Source organism: Myotis davidii, unplaced genomic scaffold (genome assembly GCF_000327345.1).
Source record: "Myotis davidii unplaced genomic scaffold, ASM32734v1 scaffold395, whole genome shotgun sequence".
Lineage (NCBI taxonomy): Eukaryota > Metazoa > Chordata > Mammalia > Chiroptera > Vespertilionidae > Myotis > Myotis davidii.
The window spans coordinates 4,342,614-4,366,271 of record NW_006287904.1 but is presented as its reverse complement, the minus strand read 5'-3'; the positions used below and the strand labels follow the sequence as shown (position 1 = coordinate 4,366,271).

The 23,658-nt window shown below is 36.0% G+C and overlaps 1 protein-coding gene across 1 annotated transcript in view; it reads left to right on the top strand.

Moving 5' to 3' along the window:
• LRRFIP2 (leucine rich repeat (in FLII) interacting protein 2) overlaps positions 1–23,658 on the top strand; it is a 96,862-nt gene that overhangs the window by 54,706 nt on the left and 18,498 nt on the right. The window contains 8 exon segments of the mRNA XM_015561271.1: positions 249–305; positions 2,666–2,731; positions 6,008–6,097; positions 12,813–12,857; positions 14,219–14,335; positions 15,517–15,588; positions 20,139–20,309; positions 22,726–22,818. Coding sequence (XP_015416757.1) covers positions 249–305; positions 2,666–2,731; positions 6,008–6,097; positions 12,813–12,857; positions 14,219–14,335; positions 15,517–15,588; positions 20,139–20,309; positions 22,726–22,818 — 711 coding nt within the window.

The following is a 23,658-nucleotide window of genomic DNA, read 5'->3' as shown; positions in this document are numbered from 1 at the left end:
TCTTGTTCATCAGTTCCTCTAGAAGAGGATGAGAGTGGTGCTTCTCAGGGCACCCCACCCCCACTTCCCTCCTGCCTTGGGTTAGCAGATCTTGAGGGTGGGAGTGAGGTGGAATCTCAGACCAGGGAATAACGGTAACCTTAACCCTGAGAGCCATGAGCTAGTTAGGTCCAAGGTCACTAATACATTCCCAGCAGGACAAGGAGCTGATCACTATTATAAAACCTTTCTTCCTGGAAACTTTATAGCCATCTGAATACAGTTATTACTCATCAAGAGCAAGTTCAGCCCGAAGCAGTCCTGTGGTGAGCACTTGGCCTCTTTGCATGCTTTGTAGAGACCTTTGGTTAATCTGTACTCACAGTTTAGAATATTGAGGATGTGGTGTGTTTCACTCTCTGATGCATGGATTATCGTTTTCCTTCAGTACACAAACTCAAGTACTAATTTGTCCTAATTGGTGGTTTCTGTATGAATGTGACTTAGCATGTAATTTCTTAAATGAGTCTGGAATCAGTGTCATTACAATTTTTTCTAAATTTACATTTAATTGTCATTTGTGTGGAACTTCTTGTGTTTTCGGTGGTCATAGTTTAGTATCTGAGTCGGCTACCCTCTGTTTCTCTTTGCATCTCTGTTTCCTGCATTGAGCCGTTTCACTTGCTTGCCAGCACTTTAATCGGTGGGGTGGGAGAAGAAATAAAACCAGTCAACTTTTAAGAATTGTTCCATAAAAGACAATACTGCAACAATTCTAATCATCTAATCATTCTGCAATATTAAAGGTTTTTTTCTTAATTTGTAAAAGTAATATTAGTTCAAGAAAAGTCCTAAGTAAAAGTCCCCTCACCTTTCCCCTCTATTTCCATTCCTCAAACACAACCTCTGTACTTGTATGTCCTTTCAAAGATATTTTATGCATATGTGAGTATTCTTTATTTGAACAGTATGTACATGGACTCACATATACTTGCTCCTCATTTGATTTATTTATTTAAAGTATCTTTGTATTAATACATAGAATCATTTCTCTTTTTTTAATTTAAAAGATTTTTTTAAAAAGTAAACCACTTTCCTTGCTTTTTCACTGAATGCCTCTTAGAGTTAGTTTTATGTCAGGACATTCTTTCCTTTTTTTAAAAATTGATTTCAGAGAGGAAGGGAGAGGAGAGAGAGATAGAAACATCGATGGTGAAAATCACTGATTGGCTGCCTCCTGCACACCCCCTACTGAGAATTGAACCTACAACCTGAACATGTGCCCTTGACTGGAATTGAATCTGGGCCAATGCTCTATCCACTGAGCAAAACTGGCTGGAGCCAGCACATTCTTTTTAATGGTGATATATTATTCCGTTATTGCATGGGCTGTACATTTAAAAAATTATTTTTCCTAATGTTGGAAATTTAGGCTGTGAGATTTTTGCTACTACAGACACTTGTACAATGAACATTCTTATATATTTTTGTGTACTTCTATGAGTAGATCTTCAAGGTAAATTGCTAATCATGAAATGGGGAGATCAAAGAGTATATGCATTTAATTATGTATCATGCCATATTGCCCACCAAAAAGACTGTACTAACTTACAGTTCCAATAGCAAATTATGACTTTAGGAGCTACCTTGTTATTCTTGGCAGTGTCAAAATTGAAGAAATTACTAAAGCAGTTTCTTAATAGTCAACACATGTTACTTTGTTGAGTGGAGTATATGAGCTATATGGGCTTTCTTACACATATATGTTTGGCTCAATCCTCCTGCCGTTTCCAAGTGGTACTTCTCAAGAATTCTACTCCTAAACGCACAAAAAATTACTCAGAGATATTTTAAGGAGATAAAAGCCTTTTCACATAGGGAGGAAGTGTACTTTTAATCCACCCTCTAATAAAATTCTACTTGGCAGTTCTTGGGCCTGGTAGCATTTTTAATGTCTCAAGTATGATGGCCTCTTGCAAACAAAGTTATTATAAATAAGTTTTCATCAAGTATAGAATCTTGTCCTTGTGTGCTGGCTAGATACTGTTTCATTTGCAAGTTGGGTTCAGAGTTATTATCTTAGTGATACCAGAATGGTTTCTTAGTGATGTCAGAATGGAGATAACCTACACATACTGAGCATGAGTCTTGTACTGCTGGTGAAACAGGAAGAAGAGTCTCGGCTGATGATAGAAATGTCTTCACTAGTTGGCTTAGGAATGAATAAAGGAAAATAAGAACATCATTTCAGTGTAATACTGGTAGGAAATTCTGTCTTTGACTTATACTAGTTCACTTGAAAATATTTTTTAAAGTTCTCAAACTAAAACAGTAAATATATCTATTGATCCTAATGGGGTCCCAAAGAGCCTAAAGGTTTTAAAAGCATGAAAGCTGGATTTGGCTGGTTCACACATGCCTCCCATTCCCTTTTCCTTTAACTTAAATAAAAGATAAAGTACTATTTTATTCTTCGTGCATATTGGAAATGTTTTTTATTTTGAATGATCGTTCATTATATCTTGAAACAGCTTTTTTATTTAATGGTGCACAGTAGGTGGTGCCAATTATAATGCTCATAGAGAGTGTGTGAATGCTTCCCAAAACCTTACCTACTATACTCACAATCATGTAAGACCTGTAATGAAATTGCATCTTTTTCATTATCTGCGTTTAATATCTATAGTTTATCGACGACACTGCAAGTATTGCATCTTCTGGTTGTTCCAGTCGCCTGCGAAGGGAGAGTGCGGTGAGCGTGGTTTGCATGCAAACACACACAACTTTTAAAATCGCGCCATTGTGGATCACGTGACATCTGTGGGGAAATGAAATTTGTATTTCACAAAATGAGCATTTCCTTCCGATTTAACTTATCTGAATAAGTTGCCTTCAAAAATGTGTTTCTGACAGTACATATTCTCTGGCTACATAACCTTTCATTACTAACTTGCTTCTTCACACCTCTTCTGTGTTAGTCATTGTATATTTGAAAGATTTTCTCTTTTTATTCTTTGTTGCTGTTTTATGCATATTTATATGCACATTGAACCAAAAACAAAATTTCTCAAGCAAAATTAATGTTTCCACATTGTATAAAACTCATAACTATGGAATATAAAGCATGTGGCCATCAGCCTCTTTCTTTGTTGTGTATTTAACTATTGTTTATACAACTTTTAAGACCCGTGAATTTTTTAAGATATTCTGATGGCAAAATTTTAAAATTCTGGTCTTAGAATTCAATTAGTGTAATAATTGTAAAGACAAGAAATAGCTGTGTTAAAATAATTATGTAATTTCAGGTTACTCTCTTAATAAAGCTGGAAGTTTTATGGAGCTGATGACATTTTTGCTTTATTTAATAATTAATTTGAAAAGTACATTGGTGAGGATGATGTGTCAGCTTAGAGCTAGAAAAAAGAGCCCAATAACTAAGAGGCTAGAACTCCTTAAAGAAAAATAGAAGAAGGTCATTTAATGAGTTGTGTTTTATGAAAGATTGTAAACTTGAAGTTTCATAGAGAAGGAAACACCAAGTGTTTGTGAGATTTGTTGTCAAAAACAAAACAGCAGCAGTCTAGCCCTAGCCGGTTTGGCTCAGTGGATAGAGCGTTGACCTGCAGACTGAAGGGTCCCCGGTTTGATTCCAGTCAAGGACACGTGCCTAGGTTGCAGGCTCCTCCCCAGGCCAGGCCTGGTCGGGTGCATGCAGGAGACAACCAATCTGTGTGTCTCTCTCACATCGATGTCTCTCTATATCTCACCCCCTCCCACTCTCTAAAAATCAATGAAAAATATCCTTGGGTGAGGATTAAAAAAAAACACACACAAAAAACCCCAGCAGTCTAATTAAAGGCAGTTCTGGTCCATTAGCAAGCCCAATTTAATGCTCACACTCAAAGCTGAAGGAGAAAGAAAAGTCCAAAACATCTTTCTGAAAGCACCTCAAAAAGCGATGGGGTAGAAAGTCAGGGATTTTATTATTTTTTATAATAAAATTTTTAAATTTTCAATTACAGTTGACACTGTTTCAGGTGTACAACATAGTGATTAGACATTTATATACTTTATGAAGTGATCACCCCAAAAGGTCTAGTACCCATCCGACACTATACATAGGTACTAAAATATTACTAACAATATTCCCTATGCTGTACTTTTACATCCTTAGGACTATTTTTATAATTGTATTTTTTTAAATAATATGTTTTTATTGATATTTAGAGAGAGAGGAAAAGACAAGAATAGAGAGATAGAAACATCTATGAGAAGCATCGTTAGTCAGCTGCCTCCTACATGCCCCTTACTGGGGATCGAACCCGCAACCTGGGCATGTGCCCTGATTTGTACTTCTTAATAGAAAGAGAGGGACTTTAAAATAATGGTGCCTGGGCCTGAACCACTTTTACATCTTATTAGTGTGTTAATGTCAGTTTCTTCTCTTTTTTAAAATATATTTTTATTGATTTCAGAGAAGAAGGGAGAGGGAGAGAGATAGAAACATTAATGATAAGAGAGAATCATTGATTGACTGCCTCTGCATGCCCCACATTGGGGATCGAGCCTACAACCTGGGCATGTGCCCTGACGGGGAATCGAACAGTGACCTCCTGGTTCATAGGTTGACACTCAACCACTGAGCCACACTGGCTGGGATAATGTCAATTTTTTTATTTTTACAATGGATGTTAATATCTTTGTAGGTAGGCTTAATATATGGATTAAATGAATTACTATATAGAAAATAACTCAAAATTCTGAGACAGTAGGTACAAATAAAATATTAGGTATTTGTAAATCAAACAAGTATTACTGTTACTATGAATAAAGTTATTACTGCTTGATCATATTAACCCTTGGCAAAACTTTATAGTTGTAAGCCTTTTTTGTCTCTGTGGATGGGCTTCCATATTTCCTTCCTGGAAGGGAAGAGGTTGTTTTGTTTTGTTTTTTTCCTCTGTAAGACTATTTACCTTTCTTTGCATTATATATAATATATACTTATAGCGGGCCCGGCTGCTGGTGGCCCAGTGAGGGCAGCAGAGGGCTCGGGGGCACTGGGTCCCCAGAGAATGGAAGAGTTTTTAAGCAAGGTGATCCAAGCTGAGGTAAGGAATAGCTGATGAGTGAGGGAAAAACTGTCATTTATTAATTCAACAAATGTTTATGAAGTACCTATTATATGCAAGGCACTGTGTTAAGTGCTGGGAATAAGGATAAGCCAGCCCAGATTTCTGACTTCGTGGAGCTTATATCCTAGTGAAAGAAATAGAAAATAAACTAGTAAAGAAAGGAACAGAAAGAAAGCAGCCCCGGGACTGTGAAGAGAACAAGCAGGTGATAAGATGGGCAACACTGAGGGTGTGGTGTATGTGTGTCTGTGTCCCTTTGGATAGAGAAGGGTTCTCTGGGGGAAGTGACCTTTGAGCTGAGACGTGAAATGTGAGGCGCCAGCTGCTTGAAGAGCTGGAAGAGCTTTCCCAGTCAGTGCCAGAATCTAAGGTGGGGAATGACTGGGTGTTTGGGAAACCTAAGGAGGCCATGTACTTTCATTATTGTGTTCTGCAGTTCCAGGTCTTTAGAGGGAACTGTGGAAATGGGGTAATGCAAAAATAATTTTGCATTCAGCATATATGTGCTTAACAGAGTTGATAGTTATAATGGATAATAAATGTGTGAAATGTAGTAGAGGCTTTAGGTAGGTATTATACTGGAATCCTCCTGGAGATACATGTCTTAAACACGGGAGTGTGTGCTGGCCTCAGGCAGCAGCAGCACGTGATCTGTATGGAACTCCAGTTGGGATGAATAAAGCTTATTTGAGGGAGCTGGGATTTTATTTAGGAAGCCCTTTACATTTCCTTTTTACTTTTTAGAGTAGGCTAATTGCAGTAGTTTCCCTCCTTTCATTTCATTTCATGATACTTTATCACACACCAAAAGACTAGGCACCATGTGCCAGTGTTCTTACTCTTTTCTCTCTTTTCTTAACTTCTAAAACATCTCATTTTTTCCTGACTGAAAGGTTTCTGCTGCTGATTATTTCAGTCGCTCCAATCGCAGGGGGAGCTTTGTCTCTGAGGTGGATGATGCCAGTGTCCTGGATTTGAGCAGCGTGAGTGGATTGCACGGGGTGCTTATGTTGTCTCAGGCGTGTAACTAAAGTCTAATATCTTAACTGTTTTCAAACTAGGAACTCAATGTACTGCCCAGGAAATATTTATTTGAACATACTAGCATGAAGTACAGTAACTTGTTTTGTTTTGGAATGTATATATTGATATGTTCTGATTTTTAAAAAACTTTTCTGTTGAAAATTTCCCCCATAAAAAGAAAACCCATCAGCAGCTGCAGCAGTTACCAGTATTTTGCCAATTTTGTTTCATCTTTTTCTTCCCCTTTCCCTCCTTCCCCCCCTGAATTATATTAAAGCAAATCCTATTCATCGTGTCATTTCCCAATAAATAGTTCAGTATGTCTCTCTACTGAACTTTTGAGAAGTTTTTTCATACTCACTATACCGTTATTTTACCTAATGAAATTTAAAACAATTCCTTAAAACCATCTAATACCTAGCCCATATTTAGATATTTCTGATTGATCTTAAAATTTTTCTTCCCTTTTTGCTTTCATGCATCTATAAAGTTCTGGGTGAACTTTAGAGGTTGAACAATAAAATATACTAAGTAAAGTGTCACTAATTTATAGTAACTGGGAAGAATCTGAATAGATCTTAAACATTTGGATTATAGCATTGCTGTGAAGAAATGCCTATCCACTGTTTTCACATTCATCATGGACTGACTTTAGGGAGGACTGTCCAGTAGATGCCGTGGGGCACTTGTCTTAATGAAGGAACCCCCCACCCTCCTGCCCCCAGCAGCTCTCCACTTGCCTGGTTTATCTAACAGCCTATTACCCCTTATTACCTCTGTCACTGGTTTTAGTGTTGTTTTGCCCTTGGACTAGCACGCTCCTGAATTGTCAAGCACTTTGAAGCAGAGGAGAGGCATTGTTTCTTCACAGGAAAGTTAGTTTTTTTTTGTTTTATTTTTTAATATATTTTATTGATTTTTTTACAGAGAGGAAAGGAGAGAGAGAGAGAGTTAGAAACATCGATGAGAGAGGAACACCGATCAGCTGCCTCCTGCACATCTCCTACTGGGGATGTGCCCGCAACCCAAGTACATGCCCTTGACCGGAATCGAACCTGGGACCTTTCAGTCCGCAAGCCGATGCTCTATCCACTGAGCCAAACCGGTTTCGGCGGAAAGTTAGTTTTTTAATGGAGAGATAATTATTTCTGTTCAGCACATCACGGATTGTATTTAAATAGCTATTTCTGAGTAACTTTAATCACAGAAAATAATTTTAAGTGTAGTCTGTAAGTATTCTGCATTGTTGGCTCTCAAACCTGGCTGTGTAACAGTCCCATCTCACCCTGGGTCAGATCAAGGAATCTCTGCATTCAGTTAGAAAACTGAAATAATGCCCTTTTCTGATTCCCCTGAAGTAATGCCTTTCCCTGATTCCCCTGAAATAATGCCTTTTTCTGATTCACGTAGTACCTTCCCTGTTTTTATCAAGATGTAAACAAATTTAATTTATTGTGTTTACTTTATCTCTTAAAAACTTTTAATTCTACTAGTCTCTAATTTGTGATGTCTAAATTAGTGGTCATGTAGTTCTTACATGTATTTCTTGGCGATTTATTTTAGTTACTACACAGAAGTGAAAATGTTGACAATTTTTTTAAAAATCTCCCCTTGCCCCTACTAATTAAATATAACTTTTCTTTCCCCGGGTAGTTATTTTTATTTATTTACAAGTTTTAAAATAAAAATTGTACATATTTAAGGTGTATAATACGATGACTTGATATACATACACACAATATACATGGCTTGTATGTATAGCAAATCATGCTGTATACCTAATCACATAAGCAAAAGATTCTTTAGAGCAGATTTCATATTGAGTCAGCTTCTTGTAATTTTATAGCTTGTGAGTCAATGGTATATAAGTGTATATATATTTTTCATCACTACAGCTAAAATGCTCTGTTTTCATTCAAAAAGTTTCAATTTATTGTGGTTTTTATATTTTGAAATGTTTATCTAAGAACCTATACGTATAATATCCTTAATTTTGCCTCTTGGCAAAGCCTAAAATATTTGATGGTCATCTTTCTAGATAAAAAAAAAAATTGTCTCTAATATTTCCTTTGAAGAGTATCCTATAGTTCATTTCATTGTAGACAAATAAAAAGTAGACTTGATGTTGGTAAGCTTATTCCCACTCCCAATACACACAGAATTTTTTAAAAGATAAGCTGGAAATAGGCATTTTTATGTGAAATATCCTGATTTTAAAATGTTGACCATAAGTTCAAAAATTTAAAAGGTATTTTCTGGCTTCTCCATTGTGGATCAAATATATGTATATAGTCAGCTAGTTAATGACTGCTAGCTAGGAGGCGCTAAAAGAGTGCCAGGCCCTGATTTATACCGTATTATGTTATTCCAGCCTCTTGTCTTTTCTTCTACATTGTGTTCCTTTCTGTCCTGTAGGTCAGGCTAGATTGAAGGAAAAGGATGTAAATGTGCTCGTCTCAGTTTTATTGATTGTTAATAATAAACCATTTCTGGAAAAAAAAATAAACCATTTCTGAATGGAATCCTTGGCCTGTTTTCTTTCAGGAGAGTATTAAATTAATTGTTCCCTTTACTCTTTTTTTTTAAATTTTGTTTTATTATTTAAAGTATTACAAAGAGTATTACATGTGTTTCCTTTTTTTTCTCCCCTTGACATTCCCCCGGCCTCCCTTACCCCCCAGTGTCTTGTGTCCATTGGTTATGCTTATATGCATGCATACAAGTCCTTCGGTTGATCTCTTACCCCCTCCCTACCCCCCCACCCTCCCCGGCCTTCCTCCTGTAGTTTGACAGTCTGTTCAAGCACTCTTATACTTGGAGAATCAGATCTTCTTTTCCCCAAACAGAATTTCTGAATAGCATTATCAAGTCAGTATATGTAAAGTAGTAGTTAACAAAGAATTATAATCTAATGATTATATTAAACAAGCTATAGTATAAATACTTTAAATTATCTGTAAAACTAAGTAGCCATAGGTTAAAGTAAAGTTTAAAGGTCCTCTTAATCTTTGAAGAAGCAGAGTTTCAAAGATTTAACAACATATATACTCTTTTTTATTTTTTTGTTAATACTAACCTGAGGATATTTTTTCTATTGCTTTTCAGAGAGAATGGGAGGGAGGGAGGGAAGAAAAGAGAGAGAGAGAGAGAGAGAGAGAGAGATTGAGATTGAGATTGTGATTGTTTTCCTCCTGCACATGCCCTGACTGGGGATGGGGATGGAACCTGCAATCCAGGTATGTGTCCTTGACCAGGAATCGAACCCGCAATTCTTTGGTGTGTAGGCCAGTGCTCTAACCATTGTACCACTGACCAGGGCAAGATAAATATTCTAAGAAATATTTCTCACATGTGCTAATTTTAACAAATCATCAAGGAATTTAGATTTCAGGAGAAACAATCTATATAATGTCAAGAGCAAAGCATTTCAGATGTCCCAGACATACATAAGGCAAAAGTATTTATCACTGAAATATGGGAAAGATATTTAAGACTTTGTTTACTAGTTGATAATTTGAAATTCTTTAAGAAAATGTTACTTTTGAACTTTAAAATTGCAATATAAAGTTTGCCATCGTGTACACTCTTTTTTTGTACATTAATACTAATATGAAATATTACAAGCCTGTTAGTTGACTCTCTATTTATAACCATTAAGGAGAAAAGTGCCCTTTTCTTGATGGGAAAATTACCTATTTAATTATTTAAGAACACAGTGGCATAATATTTACTTGAAATTTTTTGAGAATAGTCGGCTATCGTTAATATTAATGAACAAGTCCTCAGGGCCTTACTAGGGCAAAATAAAAGCTTTGCTTAGTTTTTTTTTCCTCTTAGCAATTTGATTATTTTCATTAATTTTCACTATTGCAATTTAATTTGCTTGTTTTACAGAATTGTGATCATATAGTGCATACAGCCTTTGTTTTCTGATTTCTCACTAATCTACAGTCATTTTTCATATGAGTGCATATTCTTTTTTTCCATGTTACTTATATACAATTTTTAAAATCAGCTGTAGTTGCCATGTTTTACATTAGATCTTCAGAGCTTATTCATCTTATAGCTGAAGATTTGTACCCTTTTTTCAACCCTTCCCTATTTTGTACTTCAATACAGTAAACACAATTATTTTTTCCCTTTAAAAAGCCTTTCAGGATCTGGCATACTCTTTGGGAAATGCAGCTGTGTAGACCTCCTGGCTGTTAGAGCACTGGGCTTTAGAATACCAGGTTTCAGCTAGCATGTTGTAGAAACGCAGTGCAGCACATAATGTAGCACAGGGCTGAGCACAGAGAACTGAAGAGTCTCTGGCCAAGTCACTGCAGCCAAAATAACTGGACTGCGGCATGGCTGCTCTAGGCATTTTTTGCTGGCTTTACAACCCCTGAGGTTTGGCACATCACCAGTTTATGTTGCGACAATTGGGATCTGTCAGAAGACAGTGAAAGCAGTAGAATCAACGTTGCGATGGACTAGGTCAGTGATGCAACCTCCAAAATGTAAGTTTATTCCAAGTTGACTATTAAAAAATGGGAGGGTTGGGGTCATTTTTGTGAGAGGGGAGATATGAGACAGGATTTCAAATCGACCTAGAAAAATGTTTCTGAATGCTCTGTTTTTCTCCTTAATTCATTAGTAGAAGAGAGTTGGAAGGTTCTCTGAGGAAAATAAGGCAGTTTATTTAGGTATAATATTTTTTTCATTCTAAAGAACAACACATTAAATATTAGGCAATGTATTTTACTAGTATAGATGTAATGGAAGATTATTCCTTTTTTATGGCAAAGAATGCCAATATAAAAACTACTGTCATTGCCTGATTGTTATAAAACATTTCATATGTAGTTTTAAAAAATCAGCGTAAACTGAAATCAATTCCTTCTTAGAGTATTACAGCAATAAGTAGCAAAAAGAGTTCAAAGTCTAAGGTAGTACTAATATTATTGATATATAGTACTCATGATAAAAGGTATTTACTGAGAAAATGAATGCAATAATGTAATGAAAAAGAACAGAAAAACTTTAAAATATGAGGAAGTTACAGTGAAGTGGTCTGAAAAGAGCCAGAAATAATGACGTTTTGTATTTTAATAATTAACTAAGAAAGAAGGTTTTTAAATCTCTTCTCTAGATTGGGCTGGGAGGGTTGGTTTGGTAGCTGGCGTCTGGGTATATTTTTATTTAGTTAAATCTCTATGTGACTGTTTCGCACCAATTGTAATTTGGACAGTGTATAGTAGTAAATATGAATACTTGGGCTAAAATTCACAAAACAGATCTGGATTCAGTTCTGGCATTTTGTAGTTGTTCAACCTTTCACTTCTGAATTTCTCTTTCCTCAGCTGTAAAGTTAGGGTTTTTGATTAAACCATTAAGGTACCTCACTTCTTTAAAAAATATATATATATATATGTTTATTTCAGAGAGGAAGGGAGAGGGAGAGATAGAAAGATCAATGATGAGAATCATTGCTTGGTTGCCTCCTGCATGCCCCCTACTGGGGACGGAGCCCGCAACCTGGGCATGTGCCCTTGACCAGAATCAAACCCAGACCCTGCAGTCTGCAGGCCGATGCTCTATCCACTGAGCCAAACCGACTAGGGTGTGGTACCTCACTTCTTGAAACACTGTCTCCCTAAAACAGCCTGGAAAACCTATCAGCATATTAGTGCATATACAACTGTTAAAATAGAGGTCAGTTTACAAGTATAGATGGTGGAAGAGTAATTTTTCATTCATCCAGCACAATCTGAGTTCTATATACCAGGTGCTATTCTTGGTGTTAGGATTGCAGAAAAGAACACAGACATAGAGCTTATGTCAAAGAGAGAGACATAATTATTTAATATCAGTCAGGAAGCAATAAATGCTATGAAGAAAAATGAAGTACTTTCTCTAATCTTTGAAACTTGATAAGGGAAACAAGATATAGAATGTATTTGGGACACTATTGTTAGAATTTTTTTAAAGACTTGGGAGATGGTTGCCCTTGGATTGAGAATTGGAGGTCAGGATATGATGTAGTAGGGGAAAGGCTTATTTTGAATACTCTTTTGTTGTGCTCTTTGATTTAAAAAAAAAATGTTTGTATGTATGACCAAAAAAAAACCGCACGCCACCCCAAAACAAAATAGAACAAAAAGACAACTGAATCCGTAATGCTGTGGGGAAATTCTTTTTGATGATATATTTAACATGCTTTAGTCCAGTCGGAACTTTTTTGGCTAAGTTTACTAGTCTTATCTATGTGTCCTGTGTCCTAATAATGTTTAGATAATAAAGTTTTTAGCTTTTGGTTGTATCAGACTTTTCCTGTGGATGTGTACACATTTTTTTGTATTAACATTTGCAATACTAAAATTTAAGTTTATGTATAATTTTCCTTAATGTGTTCAAATTCCATGAAAAGAAAATCTATTTAAAAGTTGTAAACTTTTGCTAAAGAAGAGCTTGCTTGCTTGCTTGCTTCATGTCTTCCTTATAGTAAGAATTTAAGTTCTTGACATTTTGTCTTATATATTTCAACTTTTATTTCAGTTTTAGCATGTTTACTTTTAGGTTTCAAACATCAATTGAACTTGGAGAACTCAAATAAGGTCACTTCTTTTTCCCCCCTAAAAAAATCAACATGCCTAAGCATCTTTCCTGATTTTTGTCTCTGTTTTTTTCTAGTTGGATGAGAAATCTGACAAACAGTATGCTGAAAGTTACACAAGAGTGAGTATATAAAGTCCTAAGGGAATGAAACTCAAGGTCAATTACAGTTGCTTTCATTCTTGATTTTACTACAGTTGAGCTGATGGAGCTCTTCTTCCTCTCTTCATCTATTTCCTGTCCTTGACCCCCAAATTCCTCTGAGGCTGAATCATGTGAAGCACTGGGAAGAGAAAAGACACTGCATTTTATTTCCCTGAATGTCACCTCCTAAGCTTTTGGCTGTTGTTTTGATTTTCATTCCTCTAGAATTTGGTCCTGAGAAGAAGGACCAGAGACACTGCAAATGAAGTGTCTTTAGGAATGGTGGTGACACCCGCTGAGATTTTTCCCCTTTCAGATAAATTATTTCTTTGAAGTAAAATAACTTTTTTTTCTGGGAGTTGCTTTGTGTCAAAGACCCTAACTTTCTTCCAGAAGTATTTTTTGATAGTCATCTTAAGGAAATTATTAGGATTACTTTTATGCTGTATCCAAAAAAGATATACTAGTTCTGTCCAATTGAAATATAGTGCAAGCCACCAATGTAAGTAAGCCACATGTGTGTAAGTTTGAATTTTCTAGTAGCTACATTAAAACATTAAAAGAAAGAGGTAAAATTAATTTAAATAATATATTTTATTTAGCCCAAATATTTTCAACATAATCAATATGAAAATTTATTGAGATATTTTACATTGTTTTTTTCTGCACTAAGCCTTTGGAATCTGGTATATATTTTGCACTTTTAAAAAAAATCTCGTCTTGGACTAATCACATTTCAGGTGCTCAATAGCTACACTGGGCTTGTGGCTACTGTTTTGGACAACACAGATCTATGCCATTTTTTAATCCAACAGCGTAATCGCCCATTTCAACTAATTGTGGGAAGAACAGTCTAAATCATAGTGATGCATGATGCTGTTGCTCTCAGCTGCAAACAGCATCTCCAACTCTAACAAAATATTAGAAAAGTAAAGATCCTAAAGAAGCAGCTTCAGGGTAATAAATAAGAGGACTGCTAATTAGCATACCAATTACAAAATGCTAAATCTAAAAATTAACCTGATGTGTTCACCCCAGTATTGTTCACAGTGTAGCAAAGATAAACTTAGAAAACAACTCTTACACGACTATTTCCTCCTTAGTTATTATGAATTCTAGATTCCATTAAAATGTTTTGAGTGATAGGAGTTATGCTTATAGTGCCTGAGCCCTTCTCTGGGTGCCCCTCCCCAAAGCCAACTTGAACTGCCTGTGGGTGGCACTTTGGTAACTTCTCGTCCACACTATTAGACCTCCTTCACCACCCTGCCTTTTTTAGTTTCTACAGCAAACATTTTTAAAGAAGCAAGACTTAGAAGTGTCATATTTCTTTTCTCTAGCCTTCATCTCGAAATTCTGCCTCAGCAACAACCCCTCTAAGTGGAAACTCATCCAGACGAGGAAGCGGGGACACCAGCAGTTTAATAGATCCAGACACCTCATTAAGTGAATTGCGGGTAAACCACAATTTTTGGTGGCTTTTTAGAAACAATTTTTTGGCTTCTTTGCAGAATACTAGTATACTGAAACTATTTAACATTTAATGTGATGCAGTAGAAAGAAAAGGAGTATGAGTTCTTTAAGAGAAAATTATTCATACAGTTTGAGAATGTGATTTTGGTCTGAAAGGAAAGAGAGTGGTTAATTTTTCTGTTCTCTTTCCAGCCTTAGACTTTGCTTGTGCTTGCTCTTTACTTGTATTTCTTCAAGAGAATGATTTCCTTGAAGTGAGATTTTTATAATTGGCTCCTATCAGAACCTCAGTAAATGTCTTTTGAATGAATCAATGAATAAAAGACAGACAAACCCACTGAGGAGGGAATGAATGGGGCAGAGGAAGTACAATACAGAAACTGTGTATATTGGCCTTGGATAATTGTTCCTGCCTATAATTACAGAATTGTATTTAAGGCCCTGAGTCAGTTATTTCCCACCTAAATCAAGCATCCACAGCAGGGCCAGGACTAAGAGAAACAGTATTTTCCATTTAAAATGCAACCTGCTTCACTTTCCTTATAAGGATTATGGTAACATTTGGAGCAAATGCTTGGGCTCCTTCGGATACTCTCATTTGACATTGTGTTGAAAAGTTTTATGTTTAACTTCCCTCTGTTTACTTTCTTTCTCCAACATTAATTGTGATCAGTAACCAAGTTATTGAAAGAAAACTTTGTTGATATTCATTTATTACATTTTAAAAAGCTTCTGCATGAGTCAGTAGAATTTGCTGCTTAGAATTAATTTACTACATATTTTACTAGTTCTAGCTAAAGATTATGCTAAATACTTAAGTGATTTATAAAATTCTAAAATTTATGTTAAAATGTTATAATTTATGTAGTTTTCTCTTTTCTATATACAGCCCACCCCCATTTGCTAATGCTGTTTCAACATGGGTTAATGCCAAGAAAATGTTTAACTCCTTAGATACATTTTCCAGACCTTCTCCAGCCCCGCTGTCACCTGATCTGCTTGCGCTTTGTAGTGGTTGGAGTGGCAGTTACGTTTGTGTACTCTGATTGTTTTGGTTTTTATTCTGGAATATTCCATTGCAATTCACATTTTCATCTGAATTCTTTGAGACTTAATATATGTTTGTGGATGGTTTTATGCAACAGTTCATTCCTATGTCCTGCAGGATATCTATGACCTTAAGGACCAGATACAGGATGTAGAAGGGAGATACATGCAGGGGCTTAAAGAACTAAAGGTATCAGGGCCCATTCTGCAGCCGAAGCATGCTGTCTGTACGCAGAAGTGTTGGTAATGGTGGCTTCACGAGTTCTATTAACCCCACTGCACATAGCTTCACTAACAGTGTTCGTCTTTCAAGCATGTGCTTAGCTTGCAATGCATAGGAAAGGCGAACTTCCAATCTCTGCTTATGTTTAAATGTTTAGTATATGATTTTTGGACTATTCAATAATATTATACCTTACAGTTTTTAAACCTTGTAAAATAGTGTCTTAGCCATACAAGATTGAATTGGGCAAACACCTAAAAAGTACTATAAGAATTTTTTTATTTTATTTATTTTTATTTATTTTTTTACTGTGAATTGACCTTAAAATTCTTCCGAGGTAAATGAGATAGTATTGCCTGTGTCTGTCACCGAATTCTGTTAAAGGCAGAGGGAGGCAGGATCTGAGAGCATTGTTATAGATACTCCCTCTGAAGGGAGGACTCTGAAGCATGAGGCCTGTGCTTGCTTTCTTTGTTGTTTTTAACCTATCGGTCAAAAAGGGTGACTCCGATTCAGTGCCTTAACGAACTTGGAGATCAGTGCAATTGGGCCTTACCGTGTCCAAGCAAGGATGGCTGCCAGTTTTCAGTGCAAGTGATCATGTGAGGCAGACACTTTGGTTGTAAATGGCACTTGGTTATCTTCCCTATGTTTTATTATGAAGTTCAAGCCTAATATGAGGAAATTAAGTTTCTCTGAACATATGCATATCCCTGTTTAAAACCGAAAACACAGCAGGCCTCTGAAAAAGCTTAAGCAAGGCATTCAGAAAGCTGACTCCGGATAATGGGCCAGGGTTTCATCTGCCTCCCTGGTGTGATTTGAAGTAGCCCGGCTACCAGCCAAAATCTTCATGCAGATGATTCTTGTTCATAAGGAACTTATAGGTGAGACAGATCAGAAAGCGTGGGAAGGGAAGTCCTGTGGAGACTGCCCTTGAGGGAAGCCTGGAAGCTGCTGGTGTGACAGTGATGTTGACAGTAAACATGAGGAGAACTAGGGTTAGAGCGCGCTGTGCTCAGATAGTCTTTTTACTCTAACTTTCAGGATTTAATCTGCCCCTGGTATCAAGGTTTTAGATATGACTTTTGGAAATATCTTGGATCAAGGGGGGAAAGCCAGCACATTAAATAAATACATTCATGTTAAATCTCATGTGTAATATAATGCATCAGGAAAGCAAGCAAGCCACTCAGACATTTTTACTTGTTTATTTATTTTATTTAAAACATTTTTTCTTACCTTAGATCTACCATTTATTGAATTTTTTGAAGGCTACAAAAGAACAGATTAAATTTATCTGAGACTTTAAACAGATAAGATCACTTTTCTTAATTTATGGTCAGTGTATAATTGAACTTCAGGTTATATTTATCTTGAAATGACTTTTAAGTGGGAGAAAAATCATTCAAAATATCTGATTGAAGCACAGGATGTGATGTATCTGTATCCTATTAAAAGGGATGCTGGGTCATTGTTCATGACTTTGTTCTTTAAGTATGTCTGCCTTTGGGTGCTTTCCCCCACTTTCCCCCACCCAGAATTATCTGAGTCTTGTTAAAACACAGGTTGCCGGACTCTACTCCCAGATTTTCTTATTTAATGTGTCTGGAATGGCAGTTAAAATTTGCATTTTTATTCAATTCCCAGATAATGCTATTGCTGCTCCTTCAGAACCTACACTTTGAAAATCACTGCCTTAGGTGTATTTAAGTAAAACTAATTCTTAATGTGTATCCCTGTGTGAGCTAGATCAAAATCACTGCTACCTTGATACGTACATCTTGTTAAAAGAGGAGTACATTACATAAGTTTTATGTCAGATTTCTTGTGTTATATATTGCATCTTGCATTTGCTGCTTGAACTAGCTTAGATTCCAGTGTTCATGCAGTTATGCTTGATTTTATATGGACTGAGTTGTGAGGAGAACTTTGGATGCTATTAGCCTTTAAGATGGATCAGAATCATCCTAAACTCTCCATTATATTAAGATATTACCATATTTAAATTACTATACAGTTGACTTTGCTTGTATTTTTTATTTGGATTATATTTGTTCCCAATTCTAGACTAAATGTTGCTTGTTAATATAATCCTAGTTTATTGAACTTCATTAAGTGTGTGTGTATCTTTACTGAGATATAATTCCATACCATTAAATTTACTCATTGACAGTGTACACGATTCAGTGTTTTTTGGCAGAGCCACAGAGTAATATAACTATCACTACAACCCAATTTTAGAACATTTTTATTTTCCCAAAAAGAAACCTCTATCAGTCATTTCCCACTTCTTATCTACCACTCACACACTCAGCCCTGGGTAGTCACTAATCTACTTTCTGTCTCTCTGGACTTGCCTATTCTGACATTTCATATAAATGGAATCATACCATATGTTGTCTTTTGTGATTGACTTTTCATTTAGCTTAATATTTTCAAGATTCATCCATGTTGTAACATGTATCTGTGTTGTCTTTGTGTATTTTTTATTTTTTTTAATGTGTGGGTAATATTTCATTGTTGGATGTACCACATTTTGTTTATCTGTCAGTTGATGTACATTTGGGTTGTTTCCAATTTTGGCTATTTTGAATAATGCTGCTTTGAATATTTTTGTGTACACGTTTTTATATACACATATCTTCTCATTTCTCCTGGGCAGAATCCTAGGAATAGAGTTGCTGGGTCATATGATAATTCTGTATTTACCATTTGGAGAATCTGTCAAACTATTTTCCAAAGTAGCTGCATGTTCTCACCAGCAATGTATGAGGGTTCTAGTTTTTCTATATCCTCGCTGATACTTGGTTTTGGTTTTGCTTTGTTTTGTTTTTGTTTGTTATAGCCATGTAGGTTATAGCCATCCCGGAAGGTCTGAAGTGGTTTTGATGTGCATCTCTAATTACTAATGATGTTGAGCATGTTTTCATGTGCTTATTATACATTTAGAGGAATACCTATTCAAATCTTTGCCCATTTTTAAATTGGATTATGTGTCTTTTTTATTATTGACCTGTAAGAATCCTTTATATAGTCTGGATACAAGTCCTTTATCAGACAAGGTTTATAAATATTTCCTCCCATTCTCTGGGTTGTTTTTTTTTTTACTTTCTTAATGGTATTGTTTGTAGCACAAACATTTAAAATTTTTTATGTTCTATTTTTTCTTTTATTGATAGTGCTTTTGTTGTCGTGTCTAAGAAAATATTGCCTACTCCAGGTTTATGAATATTTACGGCTATGTTTTCTTTTAAGAGTTTTATAGTTTTAGCTCTTACATTTAGGTCTTTCATTTTGAGTTTATTTTTGTGTATGATATGAGATAGCAGTCCAGCTTCATTCTTTTGCATGTGGATATTCAATTGTCCCAGAACCATTTGTTGAAAACATTATTCCTTTTTCCATCGAGTTGTCTTAGTACTCTTGTCAAAAATCAGTTGATCATAAATATAAGTGTTCTGGACTCTCATTTCCATAGCATTGATCTTGATTTGATAAACATTTGCACTAGTTATTTATTTCCAATAGTGATGACTTTTTCTTTGTGAAATATTTTTTTCTTTTTAGCTTTGAAAAAGTTACTAGGCATTAGTAACTTAGACATAGTCATTAAAGAACAGATTTATAAGCTATTTTACGCAGAAAACTTAGAATATAAAATTTCAGGCATTTTCTGGTAGTTCTTTTTAAAAAAACTTTTTTTTATTGATTTTAGAGAGAAGGGGGGGGGGGGTGAGAGAGAGAGAGAGAGAGAGAGAGAGAGAGAGAGAGACAGACATTCATTGGTTGCCCCCAGACATGCCCCAATCAGGGAGCAAACCCAAAACCTGGGTATGTGCCCTGACCGGGAATTGAACGTACCACCTTGGATGATGATGCTCCAACCAACTTAGCCATACCGGCCGGCCAGAGTGTGGTAGCTCTTTTATTAGTAATCATTTTTTTATTGTTTACTTATTTTGATATGACTAAAAGTTGAATAATTGCTAGAAATAAATGTTTATACATTTACATTAGCATCATTATGCAGTCCAGGAAAGTACTGAAAACAAATGTCCAGGAAGTAGCAAAATTCAAATGAGTACGAAGTTAACTTGTATAAAGTGAGGCTATATTCTATTATATCATTGCATTCTGAATACCAAATAGCTTGTTGTTAAAACTGTAAGAGTAACATTTTTGAAAACCTTGGTGATTCTTCATTTTGTTGCTCTGACAAATACAAGTTGTGTACACATCTTTTCATCTTTCAGAGGCGACATTGCTGCTTGATTTTCTTGCCTTGGATAGCAGAGGGCATATAAAGTTCTTACATTGGCCTTTTTGGCTTATCACCCTCCTGTTGTATGTGCATGTTACTAAACAAGGAGTTCCCCAAACTGCTTGTATTTTGCAAAAATGCATCTTCATGTGTTTGTGCCAGTGCTATCTTTTCCTGTTATATATTCTATATCGTATATGTATGTGAACATGGTATTTTAGGTATCAGGCTGATGACTTGGACTTTTTTTTAGGAGTCTTTGTCTGAAGTGGAAGAAAAATACAAGAAAGCCATGGTTTCTAATGCACAGTTAGACAATGAGAAGAACAATTTGATCTACCAGGTAGATACCCTCAAGGATGTTATTGAAGAACAAGAGGAACAGATGGCAGAATTTTATAGAGAAAATGAAGAAAAATCAAAGGTAACTGCTCATCTTGTATTACACCTTTCTCTTGGATCAGAAAATTAAAATCTGCCATTTAAAAAATGCTGGGCTTAATGGAAAAAATGTAGCATACCTGGGAATGATGTTTCAGTCAAACCAATTGGTCCAAGGAAATTGACAGAACATAACAGGTCCTAAATATTTTTCTTTTTAAATTTTTATAAGATTTATTTTATTAAAGAGAAGCTTGTAACCTTCTTTAGTTTCTGAAAATAGAATAGAACTCAAATTTTATCTTTATTTTCTATTTCTTAATTGGGACAATTATAGTTAATTACTTATTTCTTCCTGATTTGACTGGCTAGAACTCCACAAAGCTTCAAAGACTTGCAATGCAATGGTTCAGTTTCTTCTTTTTCTTCTCCCCTCCCCCATTTTTCAAGAAAAGCTGTTTTCTAAATGATTGGAGAGAATTTTTAATCAGTAATTTAGAAACAGCATTGTGGAGACATGGGTCAGAAATCGACATATGTTTTCCTTAGAGCTCTATGAACGATCTTCTTAAAATTGCAGAGGAAAATTAAAGTGTAACTGCATCTTTAAAGAGAAATGTCCCCTCATCTCTTACTAATCAGGTGAGACAGTTTAATAGGAAGGGCAAGATAAAGACTTGATTCTTTTACTTTATGAGTTTTCAAATAAGGAATTGGTTGTTTAGCATTCTTTTATAGTCATACCTATTAAGTCAAGTATTCAAACATTTGATGATTTTAATCAATTATAGATTTTACTAGAGGCTCAGTGCATGAAATTAGTGCATGGGTAGGGTCCCTAGTGGCTGCTGGTTGCCAGCCGGGGCCTCCCTTCCCCAGCTGCAGGCCACCGCCTGGGGCCTTCCTTCATTCTGCACTGCCCCCTGGTGGTCAGCACGCCTCATAGTGAGCAATCAAACTCCCAGTTGGTCAAACTCCCAAGGGGACACTTTGCATATTGGGTTTTTATATATATAGATTCTAACTGATTTTCAAATTGTCCAACCTTTAACTAATGTGAACCTCTTCAGGTTGATTCCCAATTTGTGACAAGTGTCTATTTAAAAAAAATTTTTTTTATTGTTGAAATATTACATATATCCCCCTTTTCCCCTCATCAACCCCCTTCAGTCCGCCGCACCCCTCCCCCCACCGCCTCCTGCCTCCCACCTCAGGCCCTTACTGCCGGGCATGTTCCCTTGACTGGAATTGAACCCGGACCATTCAGTCCGCAGGCTGACACTCTATCCACTGAGCCAAACCAACTAGGGCTCAAGAGTCTATTTTTGATAGCTTCTTTGCTATCTAGCACAGAAGGTGTTCCAGGCTCACCTGGTACATTTCCTGTACAGATCTGGAATCAGCTGTTTGTCCATACTTCTCTTTTAATGAAATTAAATTTTCCCTCTGCACATTTTAACAATATAGCTTACTATGGTTGCTAGGGTTGCACTTGCCACCAAGTTCGTCGCTGTTTTATAAGCTTTTTTAGCATCAGGTGAACATGTATGTGGGATAGTTTTAAAAATAATTAAAAAACAAGTTTTTAAACTCAAAATATGAGTATATGCTTATGGTTCTAGTTCATGTTCAGGACTCTAGGGTTTTTACTTAGAGTCTTATATATATGTACATCTCTTTTTTCCCCACATTACCACTTTCAGTTCTTAAAGTCACTGAGGATGATAGTAATTACGTTATATTCTATGCTCATTGCATTATCCCACAGTACCCAGAATAGCAATACCAACGTTACCACCAACAATATAATTACTTAAAATAGTTATGTTTTCGTTTTGTTCTGTTTGGTTGTTATTTGACTGCTAGGCTACGCATAGTCCAACTATTGTTTTTAAAAGTTACTTGAAATAGTTTCTGTCCCTCTGCTTATATTGCTAACTGGTTATATAGTTCCCTGAATTTTATTTCAATATTTAGAAATTGCTTTTTTACTTTTTATTTTTAAATTATTTTTACTTTTAATTGTGGTAAAAAAACAGCAACATATAACAAAATTTACCACCTTAACCATTTTGGAGTGTACAGTTCTGGACTGTTAAGTATATTCACATTGTTATAAAACAGATGTCCAAAACTTTTTCATCTTGTAACACTGAAACCTTGTACTTAGTAAATATCTCCCCATTTTCTCCTTCCCCCAGTTCCTGGCAACCACCATTCTCCTTTCTGTCTCTATGAGTTATATTACTCTAGATACCTCATATAAGTAGACTCATATATTTGTCTTTTCATGACTGACTTATTTCTCTAGCGTAATGTTCTCAAGCAAGGTTCATCTGCACCGGCAGTTCAGGGGTGTTTCTGGAGGTCAGGCTTAGCCTCTATGTTATTATATTGTAGATGTTCAGGTTTGTTGTGTGCCATTATCTGTGTAAACTGTATCTTTTGCTTAATAACAGGAGTTAGAAAGGCAGAAACATATGTGTAGTGTGCTGCAGCATAAAATGGATGAACTTAAAGAAGGCCTTCGACAAAGAGATGAGCTTATTGAGGTACGTACATGAACTGAGGAAATATTTAATTTTGAAAAAATGCATTGAATGGGATGAGGGGTATTCATTGGGAGGGAAAGGAGTTAAAATGCTACAAAGAGTTTACTACTTGTCTATTCATATTTGGCTGTACCCTACAATTTTACATAAACGTGAAACATAAAGGCTTAAACAATTAATACTATGAACCTTATAAACAGTCCCCCTTTTAATAATAGAAGCTTTTGTAATTGTCTTTTATTCCTAAGCACATTCTTTCCTACAGACATCTTAGGAAATGGGCAAAGGAAAGATTACAGAGTACATCATTCTTTGGAATGTAGTGAATGCTGTCTTTTGGAACATGATTCTGGGGGAATAAAAGCTTGATCCTCACTGAGGTAGATGCATTTCTGAGGTGGCTAAATGAAAATAAAAAATTGTGGAGGCACCTTATATACAAAAAGGCAAAGGCTGAACAGTGCTGAGTTCAACTTTCTCCTGGTAGAGGGACTCTGAGCATCAGTGTTGGCAACCCTTTTAGGAATGGGAAGCAGTGTGGTCCACCAAAAGATCTTTGAAAGCATTTATCATCCTTCTGTGTCTACTACCTCACGTGCCATTTCTGTTTTTCTCTAATTGCGGTTTTTTCCTTTTGAGTTTGTCGTTTTTTGTAACTTGGTAAGGTCTCTGCCCATTAATCTTAGTGTGTTTACCAAAGAGCTCTAATGTTAACTCAGTATTGACGACATGCGCATGATAGCAGGAAGGCCATCTCTTAATGATCTCTAGGAGATGCCTCACTTACCACACTCACTCATCCACATCCCAGGGCACTCAGACACCTTCACCTCCACCCAC